At 36.4% G+C, this 19,476-nt stretch overlaps 1 protein-coding gene across 4 annotated transcripts in view; it reads right to left on the reverse strand.

The window, feature by feature from the left end:
• GPATCH1 (G-patch domain containing 1) overlaps nucleotides 1–19,476 on the reverse strand; it is a 55,949-nt gene that overhangs the window by 34,336 nt on the left and 2,137 nt on the right. For 3 of the 4 annotated variants that reach the window (XM_072632041.1, XM_072632040.1, XM_072632042.1), the window contains exons 2-8: nucleotides 13,538–13,672; nucleotides 12,946–13,031; nucleotides 12,471–12,631; nucleotides 12,251–12,348; nucleotides 7,436–7,494; nucleotides 4,651–4,896; nucleotides 2,939–3,086 (exon numbers count right to left, since the gene is read on the reverse strand). In XM_072632041.1, coding sequence (XP_072488142.1) covers nucleotides 2,939–3,086; nucleotides 4,651–4,896; nucleotides 7,436–7,494; nucleotides 12,251–12,348; nucleotides 12,471–12,631; nucleotides 12,946–13,031; nucleotides 13,538–13,672 — 933 coding nt within the window. Of the gene's footprint in view, nucleotides 1–2,938; nucleotides 3,087–4,650; nucleotides 4,897–7,428; nucleotides 7,495–12,250; nucleotides 12,349–12,470; nucleotides 12,632–12,945; nucleotides 13,032–13,537; nucleotides 13,673–19,476 lie in introns of all 4 variants that reach the window. The other variant, XM_072632043.1, reaches the window with a different exon arrangement.

Genomic DNA, 19,476 nt, shown 5'->3' on the forward strand with positions numbered 1-19,476 from the left:
GGTTTCCTTTGTAATTCTATGTGCTTTGTTTTGTACAATTAAAAACATTATTCTGAAAAGGGGGCCACAGGCTTCACTAAACTTCCAAAGGTGTACATGACACAAAATAAATTAAGGAGCCCTATTAGAAAATATCCTTTCATTAAGTGGCTAAGAGAATAAGTTTAAAAATATGCAAACTCATTATTTTTAATAAATCATTTCAAAAACCTCCATAAGATAGCTAAGTTTATTCAAAATAATCAGAAGACATTTATTAGAATTAAACTGTATATATGGAATCAGGCATTATTTATGAATAATGCAATTTCTGACAGTGATCTCTGAGATTTTTGACAGGTAATAATATGACACCATCACATTATCAATATTTCCCATAAAAATCAGCCCCTTTATTATTCATCTATAAAAACTACCAGATAGATTCTAAGACTACTAACTGGAAAAAAAAAGTAACTCATTATTCACCTGGTAAGTGTTCTGTATTATAATGACAGAGTAGGACATAGTCTATGCTCTAAAGACACTACTAATCTGAAGTGCAAAAATGGATCATTTTGATTACATTAAATTGGAAAGCTTTTGCACACACAAACCCAATGGAACCAAGATTAGGAGGAAAGAAGAAAATTGGGAAAGAATTTTTGCAACTAGTGTCTGTGATAAAGGCCTCATTTCTAAAATAGAGAGAGAACTGAATCAAATGTACAAGAATACAAGTCCTTCCCCAATTGATAAATGGTCAAAGGATATGAACAGTTTTCAGAGGAAGAAATTAAAGTTATCTATAATTGCATGAAAAAATGCTCTAAATTACTATTGATTAGAGAGATACAAATCAAAACAACTCTGGGGTACCACATAACACCTATCAGATTGGGTAACATGACAAAACAGGAAGATGATAAATGTTGAAGAAGATGTGGAAGAGTTGGAACACTAATTCATTGTTGGTAGAGCTGTGAGCTGATCCAACCATTCTGGAGAGCACTTTGGAACTATGCCCAAAGGGCTACAAAAATCTACATACTCTTTGACCCAGCAATATCTCTTCTAGGACTATATCCCCAAGAGATCATAAAAATGGGAAAGGGTTCCACATGTACTAAAATATTTATAGCAGCACTCTATGTGGTGGCCAAAAATTGGAAATCAAGGGGATGCCCATCAATTGGGGAATGGCTGAACAAGTTATGGTATATGAATGTAATGGAATACTATTGTGCTGTAAGAAACAATGAACAGGAAGACTTCAGAAAGGCCTGGAAGGACTTATATGACCTGATGCTGAGTGAAAGGAGCAGAACCAGGAGAACTTTGTGCACAGCAATGACCACAGAGTGCAAGGAATTTTTCTGGTAGACTTAGTACTTTATTGCAATGCAAGGACTTAAAAAATTTCCAAATGGACTCTTGAGGCAAAGTGCCTTCCACATCCAGAGAAAGAACTATGGAATTGAATCACTGATAGAAGCAGACCATTTTCTTTTGTATTATGTTTTGTTTTGTTTTATGGTTTTTCCCATTCACTTTAATTCTTCTATGCAACATGTATTTAATTGGAATGTATGTGTAGAACCCATATAAGATTGTACGCTGTCTCAGGGTGGGAGTGGAGAGAGAGGGGGGAGTGAGGGGGAAGGAGGGGGAAAAAAATCTAATATATAAGGAAGTGACTGTCGAACACTGAAAACAAACAAAATAATTTTGTTTAAAAAAAGATACTACTAATCTAAGTAGGGAAACAAGAAGAATTCTTTAGCTTTTTATACATTCACCAAAGATATCATAAAACCAACAAGGATTAATTGTCAAATGAGTGGTAAAGTGCTATAGGTTCAGAGAATGGAGAGTTCACCATGTATTCCCAGGAAGGGTCTGGTAATTCCAATCAAGGAAGAGGACGAATTCTGTAATAGTTGAAAGAAACTGTGGTGTTTGACCTACAGAAGAGAAGAATTAGGGAGGCCATAATATTTGTGTTCAAATAAATAAAGGACTACGATGTGGAAGCGGAACTAGATTTATTATATGTGACTCTAAAGAACAAAATCAGAACCAATGGGCTAAAGTTATAGGGAGGTAAATTTTAGCTAAATACAAAGGGGAATTTCCTAAAAGTCAGAGCCGCCTCTTGGAGGAGTGGGCTCCCTGTCACAAGGTGGTCTAGCAGACTAGATGATCCTTTGTCTGTGATTTTGCAGAGGGAATTTAACTATTGGGGAGAAATTTGACTAAATGATTTCTAAGTTTCCCTCCAGCTCCAAGAGTCTAAGATTTTAAAATAGGCATGGCCTCTCAGGTTCTTGAGGTTCTCTAACTACTGGAGATGAAAACAGTCAATTGATAATAAAGCACTGGCCTCAAATGCTCAGAAATGAAATCAGAAGGTGTTAAGATAGGCCTATAAGAATCTATTTTCCCCTTTCTTATTCTTCTTTGCCATCTACTCCTAATTAACTACTCTATCTCATAAATTCCGGATTAACCATACTTGAACTTATTTTTTCCCCCTCAACAGGAACCATATTAAAAAAAATCTGGAATTGAGGTCTTGGGAGGCTATGTTTAAAGAAAAGAGCTTTAAACACCTCCACTTTCAGGTACTTTTTGCTGTTAGTGAAATGTCTAGTTATGCCAGATATTGTTCAAGTACTTGGTTCTAACTAGTGAAGTTCCATTCCAATACATATTTTGGGCTGCTCACTCGACTCCAGATCCCCTTGCTGCATTGCACTCGATGGCCTCAGGCCTGGCCCCTCTGATGTCTGTCCTATTGTGCCTCAGTTCTTCCAGGTCCTCACCCTTATCACCTATAATCCCAATCATGACATCTGCTTCCAAACTACATTTTTACTTATGATTAATAAAAAAATTACCATTCTCCTTACCTTGATACCAAATATCTGTACTAAAGTTGCTCTCTCTTAACAATTACCTTTCCTGCTTTTATACTGCATGGGTGCTGTCCAACCATAGAGTCCATCCCCAGGTTCCTCATCCTTCAAAACGGTATCATACTTAGATAACGTTTCTGTTGCATAGATATCATCATCTTCATCTTCCAAAGCACCTACACCAAAAGCCTGAAAAAAAGATTTAAAGATGGATGAATAGATGAGACACATCTACACTGAAAAATATGTAATCTTAAATATTTAATTGCAGATACTGTATTACCACTTGTTTTACCAAGTAAGAGACTTAAATACTCTAGAGAAGTAAATGGGAGCCACTGAATCATTTTCACACATATGTACACACTTTCTCTCTCTCTCTGTCTTTCTGTCTCTCCAAACTCCTAGCAAACTATGGACCAGTTGTCAAAGGCCAAAGAGGAATAAGAGACATGCAACCTATAGAGGTAGAAAGCTAGAATTCAGTTCAGAGTTTGAAAGATGCCCCCTATTCAATATTAGAAAAGTGATCTTACAATGCAAGGTTAGAGCACACTTAAAAGAGATGAAAAACCAAAAAAGTATAAATGAAAGATGTTTTTCCTGTCCTTTACAAGGCCAGTCTGACTGTAAGAAATAAAACCCTAGGCTGTGACCATTCTATACCATCAAGTGATGGATTACAATCCTTAACCCAGGCACACCTAAAACTGGGGAATGGTTTGAGTGTTGTGAAGGATGCAACTGTTACCAATTCACTAGCACCACTTTGATATTCATTATGGCCAAGAAAGACCCTGGGTAGGTCACAGCACAGCTTAGTACACAAAACTTCCCTATGACATAAAGGAATATCAGTACAGACACAGGAGGAAACATACCTAGGAACCCCAAACTCCTGCAGCTGTGCTGCCCTGCTATAAGAAAATGTCTTACTGGACTTTCTCCCCAAGCCCTTTCAAGGACCATAAGCTCAGCAACCCCAGCACAATGGGGCAGCCTGGAACACAAGCCCTGCTTCTCCTTGCCAGACATGGTGTCTGCTGGCTACAGGCAGCCCCAACATGAAATGAATCTGGTATCCTCTATCAGGATTCCTGAAGGCCACTGTTATCTCACTGTTCCACCACAGCACAACTATTCTGTGCCTTCCTAACCATAGTAACCCAGAGATTACAGAAAAGACGGGTGCAATAAAAATACCCACCTACCTAGTAGAAGAATAATCAAGAAATGATAAACTTATCTTTATTAATTATCTGCTATCTAAAGGCATAAAAAGTATATAGGCTGCTGAAAACCTTGTTAAAATCTCTGACTAGTGCTGAGAAGACCTGTGATTGGCCACAGTGGATTATCTCTAAAGGAAATAACTTGCTCTCCTCCCTTCAGAATGAGAAGTGAGCCAGTATACAGGCTATCTTTTATTCTACAAATGAGGAATGTGAAGTAACCACCACACTTTATCCAAATTTGTTTTGATTTTGACAATTAGAGTTGTTTTTTTATCATGGACAAGTCTATCTAAGGTACTTCATAAATCTCACTAATTTGTCTATATGTCAAACACAACATTACTGTGAAAATGAGGTCAATTGTTACTCATTTTTTTGAATGTAAAATTAGATTTTTTAACAAAAGTTAAGTATAATGAAGCAGTCATTTACAATAAACACATATATATATTAATTACATTAAGGAAAGTATATTCATTTGCAATGATTGAATATTTATAAACTAGTAATGCTTTAACCTGTCCTGAAATTCCAAGTTTTCTTCCTTTATTTGGTCTAATACTGCCAAGAAGATTGCTGGTCCCCTCAGACACATCATCAAAAAGATTAAAGTGCTCTCCTGAAATTCCAAATAATGCTTTCTGTGGATCTAAGCCCTTATAGGCAAGTCCATGAACATTGTCTTTAGGAGTGAAATCCACTGGAGTTGTATCCTTGGGTGCAAAGGTCACATTATCTGGCAGATAGTCGTCATCATCATCATCCTGCAAAAAATATTTAAAGAAATAAGGTGAATCAATATATAGTAAACCTGAGACTATTTACAGATATAATAATTTTTTAAAAATTAAAAAAGGTGCTTTATTAAATGACTATATTATAGTCATATAGTCAAATGACTATATTAGATCTATGACAAAAGACTAAATAATCATGCTTCAAACAGTAAACACTGGTGCAGAGGACTGTGAATATGAAACTATTATTATTGCTGATAACCTAACTCACTCCCAATCTTATCTCATTAATGAAGATATCAACACATATATATTACTTTAAGATTTACAAAATATTTTCCGAACAGTCCTGTGAGGCAGGTAAAACAAGCATTCCCCCCCACTTTACAGATGAGGACACTGAGGCTCAAAGGATCAGAACCCAAGTTTCACAAAGGCTCCAAGTCTAATATTATTTCTATCTGACAATGATGCCTCTATGACAGACCTTGTTCTTAAAGATTTTATACTCTTAATTTAGTATACTAGACTATAAATTAACTACCTTCTGAGAATGTGAAATAATTTAATGTACTGGAATTCTGCTCTACTTATAATTCCTTGAAATAACTGGATTATTTGATTGAAAGTCTTTTAACATCCTATATATGTGGTTCTAATAGAATTGACTGGTATTGGCCTAGATCTTTCAGGGTCCTTAACCTCCCACTTGTCACTAAAAATTCCAAGATTCTAGGATTTGAAGTATTCAGGGGTCTTAAGTATTAATAAGAAAATGTTCTGGGACACAAGTTACAGTCACCATTTAATAATAAGAAAAGGTGCACATTACTCTGACAGGGATGTGCAGAATGGATTTGAAGGACTCTAGAGGTGAAACCAATTACAGCATTCTAAATGTCAGGTGACCCAGGTACTTGAAGTGGAAAGGAAAAAACAGATTTAACTGAGATTGTAAAGAAGAATCAAGAGAATGTGGTGACTGACTAGTAATGAAACAAGAGAGAGGTGCTGAAGATTACTCAAAGGTTTCAAACTGAGTGCCTAAGTGAATCTGATACACTAACAGAAATGGAGGAGAAACAGTCAACTCAGGAGCTGGCTAAGGAAAGTGCTTCTCAATTCTGAATTTGAAGTTCCAGGAGAACATTTGGGTAAAAATATCCAGGTGTAAGAATTCTGAGCCTGAAACTTCCTTACCATATTCTGTACTCTCCCACAGTGGTATCACCTTTCCCCTAGGAACCTCCATTTAAATCACTTATATCTTCATCTCTGACCTTTGGCCTCAGCCCTAGTCTCACATTTCCAAATGCCTACTGGACCTTTTCACATGGATGCCCTGCTAACATCTCAAACTCACCACATATATAAACAGATTTGTTATATTCTATCTATTCCGTCCTCCAAACCAGTTTCTCTTCTTCACTTTCCTAAAGTTTTAACGGCACAATTCTCCTATTCACCTGATTTTGAAACCTGTTACCTTTATTAGCTTCCCTTTTTTTCAGAATCCCCTCCCTTTCCTATCTAACCACTAAGATCTATCTGTTATTTCTTCCAGAATTCTTTGCTATCAACCTCGATGAGACTCTCATTACTTCATATGAACAACTGCAAGTGCTTTTTAATTGGACAATTGTGTTATCACTAGATTTTCTCTCCTTATTCATTCTGCACAATGCTGCTCAAATAATTTTCCTCTATTATCATTTTACATATAACACTCTTCTGCTGAAGAAACCTTTAATGGCTCCCTCCCTACAGTACAAATTTCAAACTCCTAAGCCTGGTATTCAAAACTCTATGACATGGCCCTAATTAACTTTTCTAGCCTTTTCTTTTCACTCTCATATATGAACATTACCTTAAAAATCAAACTATACTGCAATCTTCTCCCAAATACACATCATTCATTCCCATCCCATGTCTTTCTTTGTGCTGATCTTTTTACCTATAATCAACAGCCCACCCCCAACTTTACTATTTATTAGAACTCTGTCTACTCTTTAAGGCCTGAATTAAAAGCCACATTTTTTTATAATGCCTTTCCTGATTACCCCAGCTCAAAGTGGTGCCTCCCTGCCCCCACACCTCTGTAGCATTTGGACTGCATCACATTGAAGGCATTTACCACATATTGCTTTGTATGACAAATATTTGTTTGTATGTTTTAACATCCCATATTAGGCTATAAAGTCCTTGACAACAAAGGGACTGTGCAGCCCTCAGAGGATAATGCCCAGCACAAAATGGGACTTAAAACTGTGTTGAAAGAACACATGAATGAGCTTTGGTACAAGAACTCTGTCGTCTCTTTTGGTCACATAGCAATATATTTTTCTCATTTTTTGTTTCCAGCTGGGATTCAAAGAGCTAAGGCTGTTCGATAAGTTCCCTTGACACTAATATGCTACTATACAATAATTATAACAAGCATTTAGTACATCTTTCTGACTGATTGAAAACAGATTATTAAGGTGGTTACTTTAAAAAAATGCTAAGCATCCCATTTCTATCTTGAAAATTACAATAAGAACAGAATATTAATGAACCTACACAATACCTCTGATCCTTCAGAACCAGTAGGGGGTAAAGCACAACCATAGATTTTTACTCCAGGAACTGCAAAAGACATTTGAAAACAGTTAGTCACGTAACATTAAAAGAGGCTGACTGAGTCATTCCAGTAAATCATCATTTAGCATATTTTTAAAAGAATTCATCATTAATACTCTTTTAAAAGGTATGTGACACACTTTGAACAGTAATATAATTATTAAGTATACATCTTAAGGAGCTTAAAGACAGAAAGATCTCACACACCAAAAAATTAAAAGCAGCACTTTTGTGGTGACAAACAATTAGAAACAAAACTGATGTCTCCTGACTGGAGAATGGCTAAACAAATCATGGCACATCAAAATACTGGACTTATGAAATGTACTGGGGCTTAGGAAATGGTGCCTATAAAGAATTCAGAGAAACACATAAAGACTTCTATTAACTGATAACAGAGTAAAGTAAGCAGGATCAAGGAGACAATATTCACAACTGAAAAATGGAAATAGAAAAAACAAAAAAGTAAATTATTTGGGATTATAATGACAACACTTGGTTCTGGAGACAAGTTAAGAAAATGCACCTATTTCCCTTCGCTGAAAAGGTGAGAGACTATGGATACAGAATAGTGTATATATTGTCAGACATAATTTACATTCATTAGTTTTGCTGAACTTATTTTTTCTTCTCTTTTTTTAAAGTTATAAGGGATGACTCATGGATAGGGGGAACAGATATAGTCAGATTTGAATGTGACAAACAAACTGCATCAATAAAAATAATGTAAAATAAACAATAAAAAGACCCAGGTAGGAAATGTATGACAGCCCCCCAAAAAGAGGGAAAGGCATATTCACAAAAATACTTCTAGCAGCATTTTGCTGGGCAGCAAAGTGGGTGCCCATTGACTGCTGGATGGCTGAACAAACTGTGACATATGAACGTAATAGAACATTATATTACCACAGGAAACAACAAATGTGAAAAAAAACAAAAACTTGGGAAGGCATATATAAACTGATGCAGAGTAAAATAAACAGAATCAAGAAAACAATCTATACAAATAGCCACAATAATGGAGTGGAAAATACTGAAAGACATCAGAACTCTGACCAATGCAGTGACCAATCTTGACTTCAGAAGACTGACAGCGAAACATTTTGATTTCTTTCCAGTAAAGGGGTAAAGGAATGACAACAGGCCAGAACAAAGCATGCATTTTCAAAGATGGCCCTTGTGTTGGGATTTATTTTGCCTGACAGCACCCTTTTGTTAAAAAGGAGGGTAACATTGGGAAGTGAAAACAATGCAAAAGCCTTCAATAAAACATTCATTTAAAAAAAAATAAAGATGCATAGTGAATACAACAATGGACTAGGTAGGGGGACAAAGGTCCATAGGTTATGTAACTTGTGTAAAATGATGGGTGGGATTGTAGATACCTCAGTGCTGTTACTAGAACGACTAAACCTCAGAGTTTACAAAGTGCTCCCTTTGTAACAGCCTTATGAGACAGGCAGATGGGTAATACAAGCATTATCACCATCACTTTACAGATAAGGACACTTAAGCTCAGAAAGATTAAGTGATTCGTCCTGGGTCATAAAGCAAGTTACTGTCATGTGGGATTTGAAATTATATCTCTCCTGACACCTTCATTTATTCACTCAATATCTATTAAGCATCTGTCATGTGCAATGCTAGATGCTGGTCACACAAAGACAAAAACTGACCAAGTCCGTCAAGAACAATCAAACTCAAAGAGTATAACACAAACACATAGGTAAAAGACAAGGTAAGAAATCATAAGGATAAAGGATCCAGAAAAAGTGCTCTCTTTCCATTACTCCAAGCCACACTAGAGTTTCTGCAGTAATGGTATAGGATGAATTCCTCTAGTCAAGCATTTACTGAGCAGCTAACATGTCCCTTGCACATTTGCTAGGTACTGTGGAGGAAACAATGTTTAAGGCATAGTTTCAGCCTTTGAGAAATATTTAACCTAATTAGAGAGACAAAACTAACATACATCAAACAATTAGAAAATAGTAGGGCTCTTCCCTCCCTTCATTGCAAAGGTTGGGGGGAGTGGTGGTGGTGGAGAAGGTTTACTGAACAGAGGAAGAGGGGGTTATTGATAGGTTTATAAAGTGACCCAGAGTAAAAAAAAAAAAAAAAAAAGCACGTTCAACAGAACAATTTTCAGGGGAAGTTAGGTAACCCAGAGGATAAAGCATCAGCGCTGAAGCCAGGAGGACCTCAATTCAGATCCAGCCTCAGACACTTCGGAGCTGTATGACCTGGGCAAGTCACTTAACCTCAACTGCCTCCAAAAACAAACAAAAAAAGAACAATATTCACCAATAACCGTGAAAATGCAAATGAAAACAACACTAAACAGCAACAAGTCTCAGATCAAATACAAAGGAAAACATTCAAACCAAATTATTAAAATCAAAGTACACATCCTTTCTTTCTGTTAACAAATAGCATCTGGCTAAAGCAAAAAGTGACATGTTACTTATAAAGTGCAACCACTCTTTTAACCAGGGTTTGTCTTACTGTGTTTAGGAAATATACTTTATTGGAGGCTAGTCAGAGGTAGGGGAGGAGATGTCTCCGTTGTCAAAACAAACTGTATCAATTAAGAATCAGCAACAGTGACTAAAGGAATTCTGAAAATAAAAAGATACAACCAGGCAGACAGGATGGTCAGAAAAGAACTCACAGGAAAATAGGACTTTGACTGGGTTTTGAAGAAATTGACTAGGGAAAGATGGTAAATTCTGGGTTCACTGCATGAACAAAAGAAGACAGATACAAACATTTAAACCCATTTAAAAGAGAATAAGGAGACAAGTCTACCTCAAAAGGAAAGGGTTTGTGTTTAGTTGAAGTAGATAATAAGACTTGATATGACTTGATTCTGGAAGTCCTTCAATGTACAGAGAAGTTTATACTTGACATAGTAAGAGCTTTTAATCCTTGAACAGAGAAGTGTCATTTAGAAAGCAATTTTCGGAAAGATAAATATGCTAACAGCATTCAGAATGAGTTGAGGCAGGGTAGAGATACCAGGTAGGGAAAACTATTTTAGTGATCCTTGTATACGGGATAAGATATTAGATTAGTCTGATGGTAAAAGAAATGGAATGGAACAGATGAGAAACTACCATTTTCCCAGACTCCAAATGCCCCTGTACAAAGCAGAGGTTTACTAAATATTCATTGAATCCTTGATGCCTATTTTTCTCTTTCCCTACTTCCAATTACCAAGTCCTACCAACTGCTTTGTTGAAAATATTTTTTCATATTCCTACCATAAAATAAAAGCAGAAGAATCAGGACAGAGAATTAAGATATACCAATCTTTAGAATATAATTGAATAAAATTTTTAAAAATTTCTTACATGTCCAAACCCTGGGGCTAGAACTTACAGATATGAAGATGAAAAATGACATAATCCTTGCCCTGAAGGAATTTATTATCTAGTGGAGAATATGAAAGATATAGATAATTAACTTCAATGAGAAAATGAAAAAATTAGGAGACAAAAAGAAGGGGAGCCAGCATGGTCATAAAGGTAGAATCAGGCAAGTGTAGTCCTAAGGAAGATGAATTTCATAAAGTTGATAGCCACAGTATCAAATGCTACTGAAAAATTAAAAATCAGAAGGAAAAAAAGGCATTGGATATGGCAGGAAGGTGGTCACCGGTAACTTTTAAGAAAATAGTCTGAGTAGATTACTCAAGGCAGAAGCCAAAGTAAGTGAATAAATGGGGCAGCTAGGTGGCACAGTGGATAGAATGCCAGGCCTAGAGTGAGGAAAATCTGAGTTCAGATCTGACCTTACACACATACTATGTTAAGTCATTGCACTTAAGTCATTTAACCCTTTTTGCCTCAGTTTCCTCACCTATAAAATGAATAGCAAACCACTCCAATATCTTTGCCAAGTAAACCCTAAATGGGATCACAAAGAGTTGGACATAAGTGAAATGACTGAACAAAAGTGAATGACTAAACATGAAACTGAACTAGTAGGTATTAAGGAAGTAAAAGGAAGTAGAAAGAGTAGATCATTTTTCAAGATAAGGCTAAGGGAGAACTGAGCATTTCTGAAGGTAGAAGGGAAATATTCTATGGCAAAAGAAATAGCAAAGATTCTCAGAAACATAGGATTGAGATTCCAAGGGAGACCGAAAGAGTTGAGATCCATGGTATAAGTAGAAGCATTAGTTTTATAAAGAAGACAAAATGATTCATGCCCTGGAACTAGAGACCAAGGGAATAATTGTATGGCCAGAGATACGCTGAGGTGAAGAACAGGACTAAGAAAGCGAATGGTCTCAATTATTCTCTTAAAGGAATCAAAGTTATCCCCAGAGAAGGAAAGCATGAGAGTAAACGAATGACTTAAGAAGAAAGAAAAGTGACTGATGTGGGAAGTGTGATACCAAGTTTGTCAATAAAAGATGAATTAAAGGGACTGAGGAGCAGCAGTGAGTATGAAAGTGTGAATTTCTAATGAGTCGCTCCTACATGTTTTTCTCTTCCTCCAACAACATTCTATGGATGTGGGGCAAGAGGAGAGAGTCACTGGAAGTGATCCAGGACTGACGACTGTTGTGTCAGTGAACAAGGGCAAGTACTTTGAAATGGACAATTACCCTTAGGTTTAGTCTATGACCATAATATAGTAATTAAACTATAAAGGGACAGAACCTCAGGCTCCTTAGTTTTTTCTCCAACTCTTCTGAAGTGATTAGTTGACTGGAGTACACTGGAGGCTTGAACTTAATAATAAACATACACACCAGGTTTTTGCCTTCGTGGCTTTCTCTTTACTCGAGGACCAACTCCTTGTCCTTCTTTCCAACCCATTTTTCGTAACAATTCAAAACCAATGGATAATCTAAAAGGAATAAATTTTACATAGTGATTTAAACATAGAAATTCTATAGACAAAATACAAAAAGTTATAAAGGTTGAAGTGCTACAACAAGAAGTAAATATTAAATGAAAGATTCTACTCACTTTGCTGGTGCTATTAGGTCATCTAGTATAGTGGCTCCAGGAATAGGTGCAGCAGCAGCAGCCAACTGCCTGGCCTTTTCTCTAATTCTATCTTTGGTTTTAGAAGCAAAATCATCTGTGGTTATAATTGCCTTAGGTGCGATCCCAAATTCACTAAGATCCTTTGAAAAAAAAATGAAACAATTCTTTTTTGCTATTGGACTATAAAACAGATTTGAGCTTTATAAAATAATGAGGTTTTAGGATGAAACTTAAGAACTAAAAATAGTCTCTCAGATACAAAAAATCAAATACATAGCATTATGAATACATCTATACAGCAGAGCCTCACAGGCACCAACGGACACCAGAAGACACTACTGTATTTATCTTTAAACTTCTTGAAGAGGATTGTATTATTTTGAGCTATACAGAACCTAATACAGAATATATATTTAGTTAAGGCTACTTGAAAATTATAGTTTTGTAAACCTACCTCTTCATCCATAAAATCTTCAGGACCAAGAACAGCTTTATCTGCTCTGTTTTGTCTTGAAGATATAAAGGTAGAAGGCGTCCACCCTTGAAAAATAAGTTTAAAATTTTACCAAGAAAATTCATCTAAACTTAAGAGTCAAAAAGAAATACTACTAAAAAGTAACCTACAATTATGCAGCATCTTACAAAGAGTTTGCCTCATAACATTCCCATAAGGTAGGGTTGCAAACATCATTAACCCCCATTTTCCAGACATAAAAGTAAAGGTCCAAAGAAGTTCTGTGACTTACTGAAAAACACAGAGTTATTAACATTAAAGCCAGGAGTCAAACCCATACCTTCCATTCCTTCCTCTAAACTATCATTCTTCCATAAAGGAAGCTATTTTAAATATGAATTGTAAACAAAGGGAAAAAAAAACCAAAATAGATTACTTCTGAAGATATGTTTAGCATTCAAGCACAGTTTAAAAACTACTATGGAAGTAATAAAAGAACTTAAAATACAAGTCTTTTTTTAATATCATATGCTACAGACATGGCTGAAAATATAAGATCTCATAGTTGTATCCACAAGGAACAAAGTCTTACCCTCTTTTGAGCCAACAGTATTGAAGTATCCAGCAGAGAAACCTCCACTAAAGGCTCCATGAAACCTCTTGTATCTTCCTTTTTCATCTCTAACTGTCTGATCCTGAATGGGAAGTGGTTTCTTTGGTCTTTCACCTATTTAAGACACAAGCAAACACACACACACACACACACACACACACACACACACACACACACACGAAAAGGACAAAGAAGAGGGAAAAAGAAAAGTCATTCAAGGAAAATGTCATTTTTCAAACAAAACAATCCTAAATTTCTTCCAATTTCAGATGACAATTATATACCAAAAGGAATAAGTTACCTTTCCCAAAATTTTATCATTTTTGGAATCCATTTTATCAAGCTTTTCTACTGTAGGACACAGATATAGATACAGTATGTTTTAGAGAATATATATGTTCTAGCAAAGTTAAATGTCAACCAAAAACCATTAAGTACCTATTATTTAGTATACCATTTGCTAGGCTCTGAGAATACAAATGACAAAATAAAACAAATCCTACTTCCCAACTAAGTTCCATGTAAGTTATATTACATAGGAAGAAAAACTCCAATAAACCAAGCTGCAATTGTTTGGTGAAGAAGGGGTAAAAAATGATGGACTTCCCCATAACACCTTCCATTTTATAATTATGTTTATTTTACAGTAAAAATTCACTGTACTTTCAATCCTGCAGCATTTCTCTAAGTCTCCAATCTTCTCCCTACTATTGCTCCATTTTTTAGATCACAAAGATATCCTCTTGTTCCTGAAGATCTCACAAGTCCAATCACTGTTACTAGACTGTAGTTCTCTTCTTTCACCTTTGCTCAAAGTATACAGAATGTCCCAAAGAAGCAGACTGAAATCACACAACCAGTAAAGACTGTCTAACACTCTAGATTTAGAGATGGAAGGGACCTTAAGGGCTATCAAGTACAACCCCTTCATTTTACACCTAAGTAACCTCAGGCACAGAGAGATTAAATGACTTTCCCAGCATCACACAGCTACTAAGTATCTGAGCTTAGAGTTGAACCCGGGTCTCTTCCTGACAGCAAAACCTAATGTCCTACCCACTGTGCTATGATTTTGCTCCTCTACATATCATAGCAAAGTCTTAAATTAAGTAATTTTCAATACAGCAAAATAAATCAATTGCCTTTGTATCCATTCCAGAAGTTTAAAATTCTTCTTATTTGCTTAAAGGGTTGTCATTAAAGACTGAAGGCAGCTAGATGGCACAGTGGATAGAGTGTCAGGACCAGAGCAGGGAAAAGAAAAGTTCCTGAGTTCAAATCTGGCCTCAGACACTTACTAGCTGTGTGACTCTGGGCAAGTCGTTACCCTGTTTGCCCGTTTTCTTGTCTGTAAAAAGGGCTGGAGAAGGAAATGGCAAACCACAGCAGTGTCTTTGCCAAGAAAACCCCAAGTGGGGTCACAAGAAGTTGGACACAACTGAAAAAACAACTAAACAACAATTGTGTTTAAAGATTAGGGTCTGAAAACCAGGAATCACTTACCCAGCAAAACTAAGTGTAATCAACGATGGAAAAAAATTGACATTGCATGATGTAGAGGAATTTAACACATTCTTGAGGAAAGAAAAAGCTAAACAGAAAAACTGACTTTCAATACAAGACAAGAGAAGCATGAAAAGGTAAACAGGAAAGAGAAATCATAAGGGACTTAAACTTGAACTATTTACATTCCCATATGAAAAGATGATATTTGTAACTTATGAGACTTTTCTCACTATTAGGGTAGTTTGAGGGAATATATATAGACAGAGAGCACAAGGTGAGTTGAATATGAAGGGATATCTAAAAAATAAAATTAAGGGGTGAGAGAGAGGAATGTACTGGGAGAAGGAGAAAGGGAGAAGTAGAATGGGGTAAATTATCTCACATAAAAGAAGCAAGAAAAAGCTCTTACAGTGGAGGTGGAGAAGGGGGAGGTGAGAGGGAATGAGTAAACCTTACTCTCAGATTTGGCTTAAGGAGAGAATAATATACACACTCAAATGGGTATGCAAAGGAGGAATGAAGTGGGGGAGGGGAGGTAAGATAAGGGAGGGCAGACTGAAGAAGGGAGTAATCAGAAGCAAACACTTTTGAGGAGAAACAGGGTAAAAGGAGAGAACAGAATAAACGGGGGACAAGATAGGATGGAGGGAAATATAGTCTTTCACAACATTACTATTACAAAAGTGTTTTGCATGACTACACATGTATAACCTATATCAAATTGCTTGTCTTCTCCATGAGAGTGGGTGGGGCAGGAGAGAATTTGGAACTCAAAGTTTTAAAAATGAATTTTAAAAACTGTTTTTACATGTAACTGGGAAGTCAGATACACAGGCAATTATAGAAATCTATCTTACCCCATAGGAAAATAGAAAGGGAAGGAAGAAAGGGGGTGGGGAGGGACTTAATAGAAGGGAAGGCAGATTGAGGGAAGGGGTAATCAGAAGCAAAACACTTTTGAGGAGGGACAGGGTGAAAGAAGAGTCTTTCCATTTTACCATGACACTACAAATCTGCTTGAGTGGGAAGGAATGTCAATAAAGGCTTAATGAAAAGGGAAGTATTTGAGCTGGGCCTGGAAGGATACAAATGTACAGGTAGCAGGGGAAGGACATTTCCTGATGAAACAGAGAACATGAGCAAATGCAGGGAGGCAGAAAAGGTCAAGAGACATGCTGGTATAGGAAATAATCCACCTTAATTGTAGTACAGGGGAAGGGTGAGAAATAAAGTTGGAAAAGTGGACTACAGAAAAAAATAGTTTAAGGAGTAAGCATCTACTACGTGAACAAGGAGGAGCTAATGAACATTTTTAAGAAGTGAGAAAACTGAAATAGTATTTTTAAGAAGATTAATCTTATAGCAGTATGAAGGGTGGTTTGGAAGAGGAAGCCCATTTGATGACAAGTGGAGATAGTGAGGGGGTGCACTGACAATCGAGTGCAGGATTTGAGTCAGGAAGACCTGAGTTCAAATTCTGTCTCAGAAATTTACACAATTATGTGACCCAGGGTAAATCAAACCAACCTCTTTCTCAGAGCTTCCTTATCTGTTGGTTGGTTGGTTGGTTGTTGCCCTCCGTTTTCAAAGAGGACCAACATGACATCACCATGATAAAGTGAAGTTTCAGTGTGTCCAACTGTGGCAGATCAGACCAATACAAGCTTCAAATGCTCTACCATAGGTTGGGCACAGAGAGTTCATATGAATTTTTGGGGTGGATACTCCAAATTTGTGCATCTTACGTTTACTTTGTGCTGTCTCAATTCTGCTTTGTTCGTAGAGCACAACACCCTTTCTGATATGGGCATGCCATGCTGAGCGGTCCTGTGCCAGTGTCTCCTATGTTGAACAGTCAAATCCAAATGAGACTTAAGATAGTACCCACCTCCTAGGATTGAGGTGATGATCAAAGGAGAAGATATGTGTAAAGCACTTGGCAAATCTTATAGAACTATATAAATGCTATCTATTTTAAGTGGAAAAACAAAAAGAAAAGATAAAGTATGAAAGGAAAGACAATGAATGGTATGGCTTCCTCCTATTATGTTCCTAAGATAGTTTAGCAATTGCCTCTAGGTTTAAGATTAATTCTCAATCAATAAATGTTTATCAAATTTAGCTTTGAAATATCAATCAAGACTTAAGAGGCTTTCATCTAGCTACATTCATCTAACCTGTTCCTAAAACTTCAAAGCTGAGAGTTAAATCAGTTATCTTCCTGACATGTTATTACTTCTTATAATCCTCCTATTACTTTTAAACTTCAAAGAAAATACTAATTAATCTTCAGACTTCTGAAGCAATTAAGACACATAGTCTTTTCTAGGCCAGAGAGGAAGTAAGACTACAAATCTGCTTCCCAATTTAATATTATGCTTAGGACCAAAAAGTACCATCTCCTACAAGATTTTCCCAGTCACACACTAAAGAAAGAATGAGGAAAATATAAAGCAAATACTTCAGTGGTTTACATCACCTTTCATGAATAAGCAAATTAGGGATTAAAAATAAAAAAGATTATATGAGCATCTAAATAATATTAAAGTACAATACTGCCATTTTTCATACTCTATGTACCCTGCACTCTGCCTATTCAAATCCTACCCAACTTTAATCCAATCTAATCCCACAAACATTTATTACATATTTACTACAGACAAGGCACAGTGGTATGTGCTGGAAATAAAAAGGTAAACTTTAAAACAGTCCCTCCTTTAAGTGATTTACTTTTGACTGAAGGTATATTACTATAGCATTTACTGAGTGAATATAGGATAATTTGAGAAGGGAAGGACCAACAACTAGGTGAGTCAGAAAAGGATTCCCATTCTTCATGCGGTATCTTGTGAGCTGAGTTCAGAGAGAAGCTAAGGATTTTAGGAGGCAGAAGTAAAGAGAAATGCTAAATGTTATATGGAATAAGCAATGTAAAAAAATAGAGGAAAAAAAAGAATGCTAAGAGATCTCTTCAAGAAAATTAGAGCTATTAAGGAAGAGACATAGAAAAATGGCCATAATAAAAGACAAAAATCGTAGGGATTTAACAGAAACAGAAGAGATTAAGAAGAGGCAGCAATATTATACAAAAGAACTATACAAGAAAGATCACCGACAACCAAAATGGTGTGGTTACTGATCTAGAGTCAGACATCCTGGAGAATAAAGTCAAATGGGTCTTAAGAAGCATTGCTAACAATAAGACTAGTGGAGCTGATGGAATTCCAGCTGAACTACTTAAAACTCTGAAAGATGAGGCTGTTAAAGTGGTATATTCAATATGCCAGGAAATTTGTAAAACTTCAACAGTTGCCACTGGATTAGAGAAGATCAGCATACATCCCAATCCTAAAGAAGGAGAAGGCCAAAGAATGTTCAAATTACTGAATGACTGAGCCCATTTCACATACCAGCAAGGTTGTGCTTAAGATTCTGCAAGCTAGGCTTCAGCAATATATGAACTGAGAATTACCAAAAGAGCAGGTTGGTTTTCAAAGAGGCAGAACTAGTAACCAAACTGCCAATATTCACTGGATTATGGAGAAAGCAAGGGAGTTCCAGAAAAACACTAAAGCCTTTGACTATGGGGATCACAAAAAAATATGGGAAATCCTCAAAGAGAGGGGAATACCAGATCATATTACTTGTCTCTTGAGGAACCTCTATATGGGCCAAAAGCAACAGAATGGAATATGGAACTGATTGGTTCGAGACTGGAAAAGGAGTACCATAAGGCTGTATATTGTCACCATATTTATTTAATGTAGAACACATCATGGGAAATGCCAGGCTAGATGAATCAAAAGCTGGAATTCAGGCTGCCTAGAGAAGTAACAATCTCAGAAATGCATAAGATATCACTCTAATAGCAGAAAATGAAGAGGAAATAAGAAGCCTTTTGATGAAGGTGAAAGAGCAGAATGTAAAAGCTGGCTTAAAGCTTAACATTACAAAAAAACAAAAACCTAAGATCTTGGCAACTCATCCCATCACCTCCTGGCAACAGAAGGAGAAGAAATTGAAGCACTGTCAGATTTAACATTCTCTAACATTTAACATGTCAGATTTAACATCATCAAAGATCACTGTAGATGGCAACTGCAGCCATGAAATTAAAAAATGCTTGCTCCTTAAAAGGAAAGCTATGGCAAATCTGGACAGCATACTAAAAACACAGAAATCACCTTGCAGACAAAGATCTGTATAGTCTAAGCTAAGGTTTCTCCAGTAGTAATGTATGGCTATGAGTGCTGGACTATAATGAAAGATGAGTGCCACTGAAGTGAGGCTTTTGAATGATGGTGCTGTAAAAGACTTTTGAGACTACTTGGAACAACAAGGAAATCAAATCAGTTAACACTTAAAGAAATTAATTCAGGCTATTCACTAGAAGGTCAAACACTGAAGCTAAA

Source organism: Notamacropus eugenii, chromosome 1, assembly GCF_028372415.1.
Source record: "Notamacropus eugenii isolate mMacEug1 chromosome 1, mMacEug1.pri_v2, whole genome shotgun sequence".
NCBI lineage: Eukaryota > Metazoa > Chordata > Mammalia > Diprotodontia > Macropodidae > Notamacropus > Notamacropus eugenii.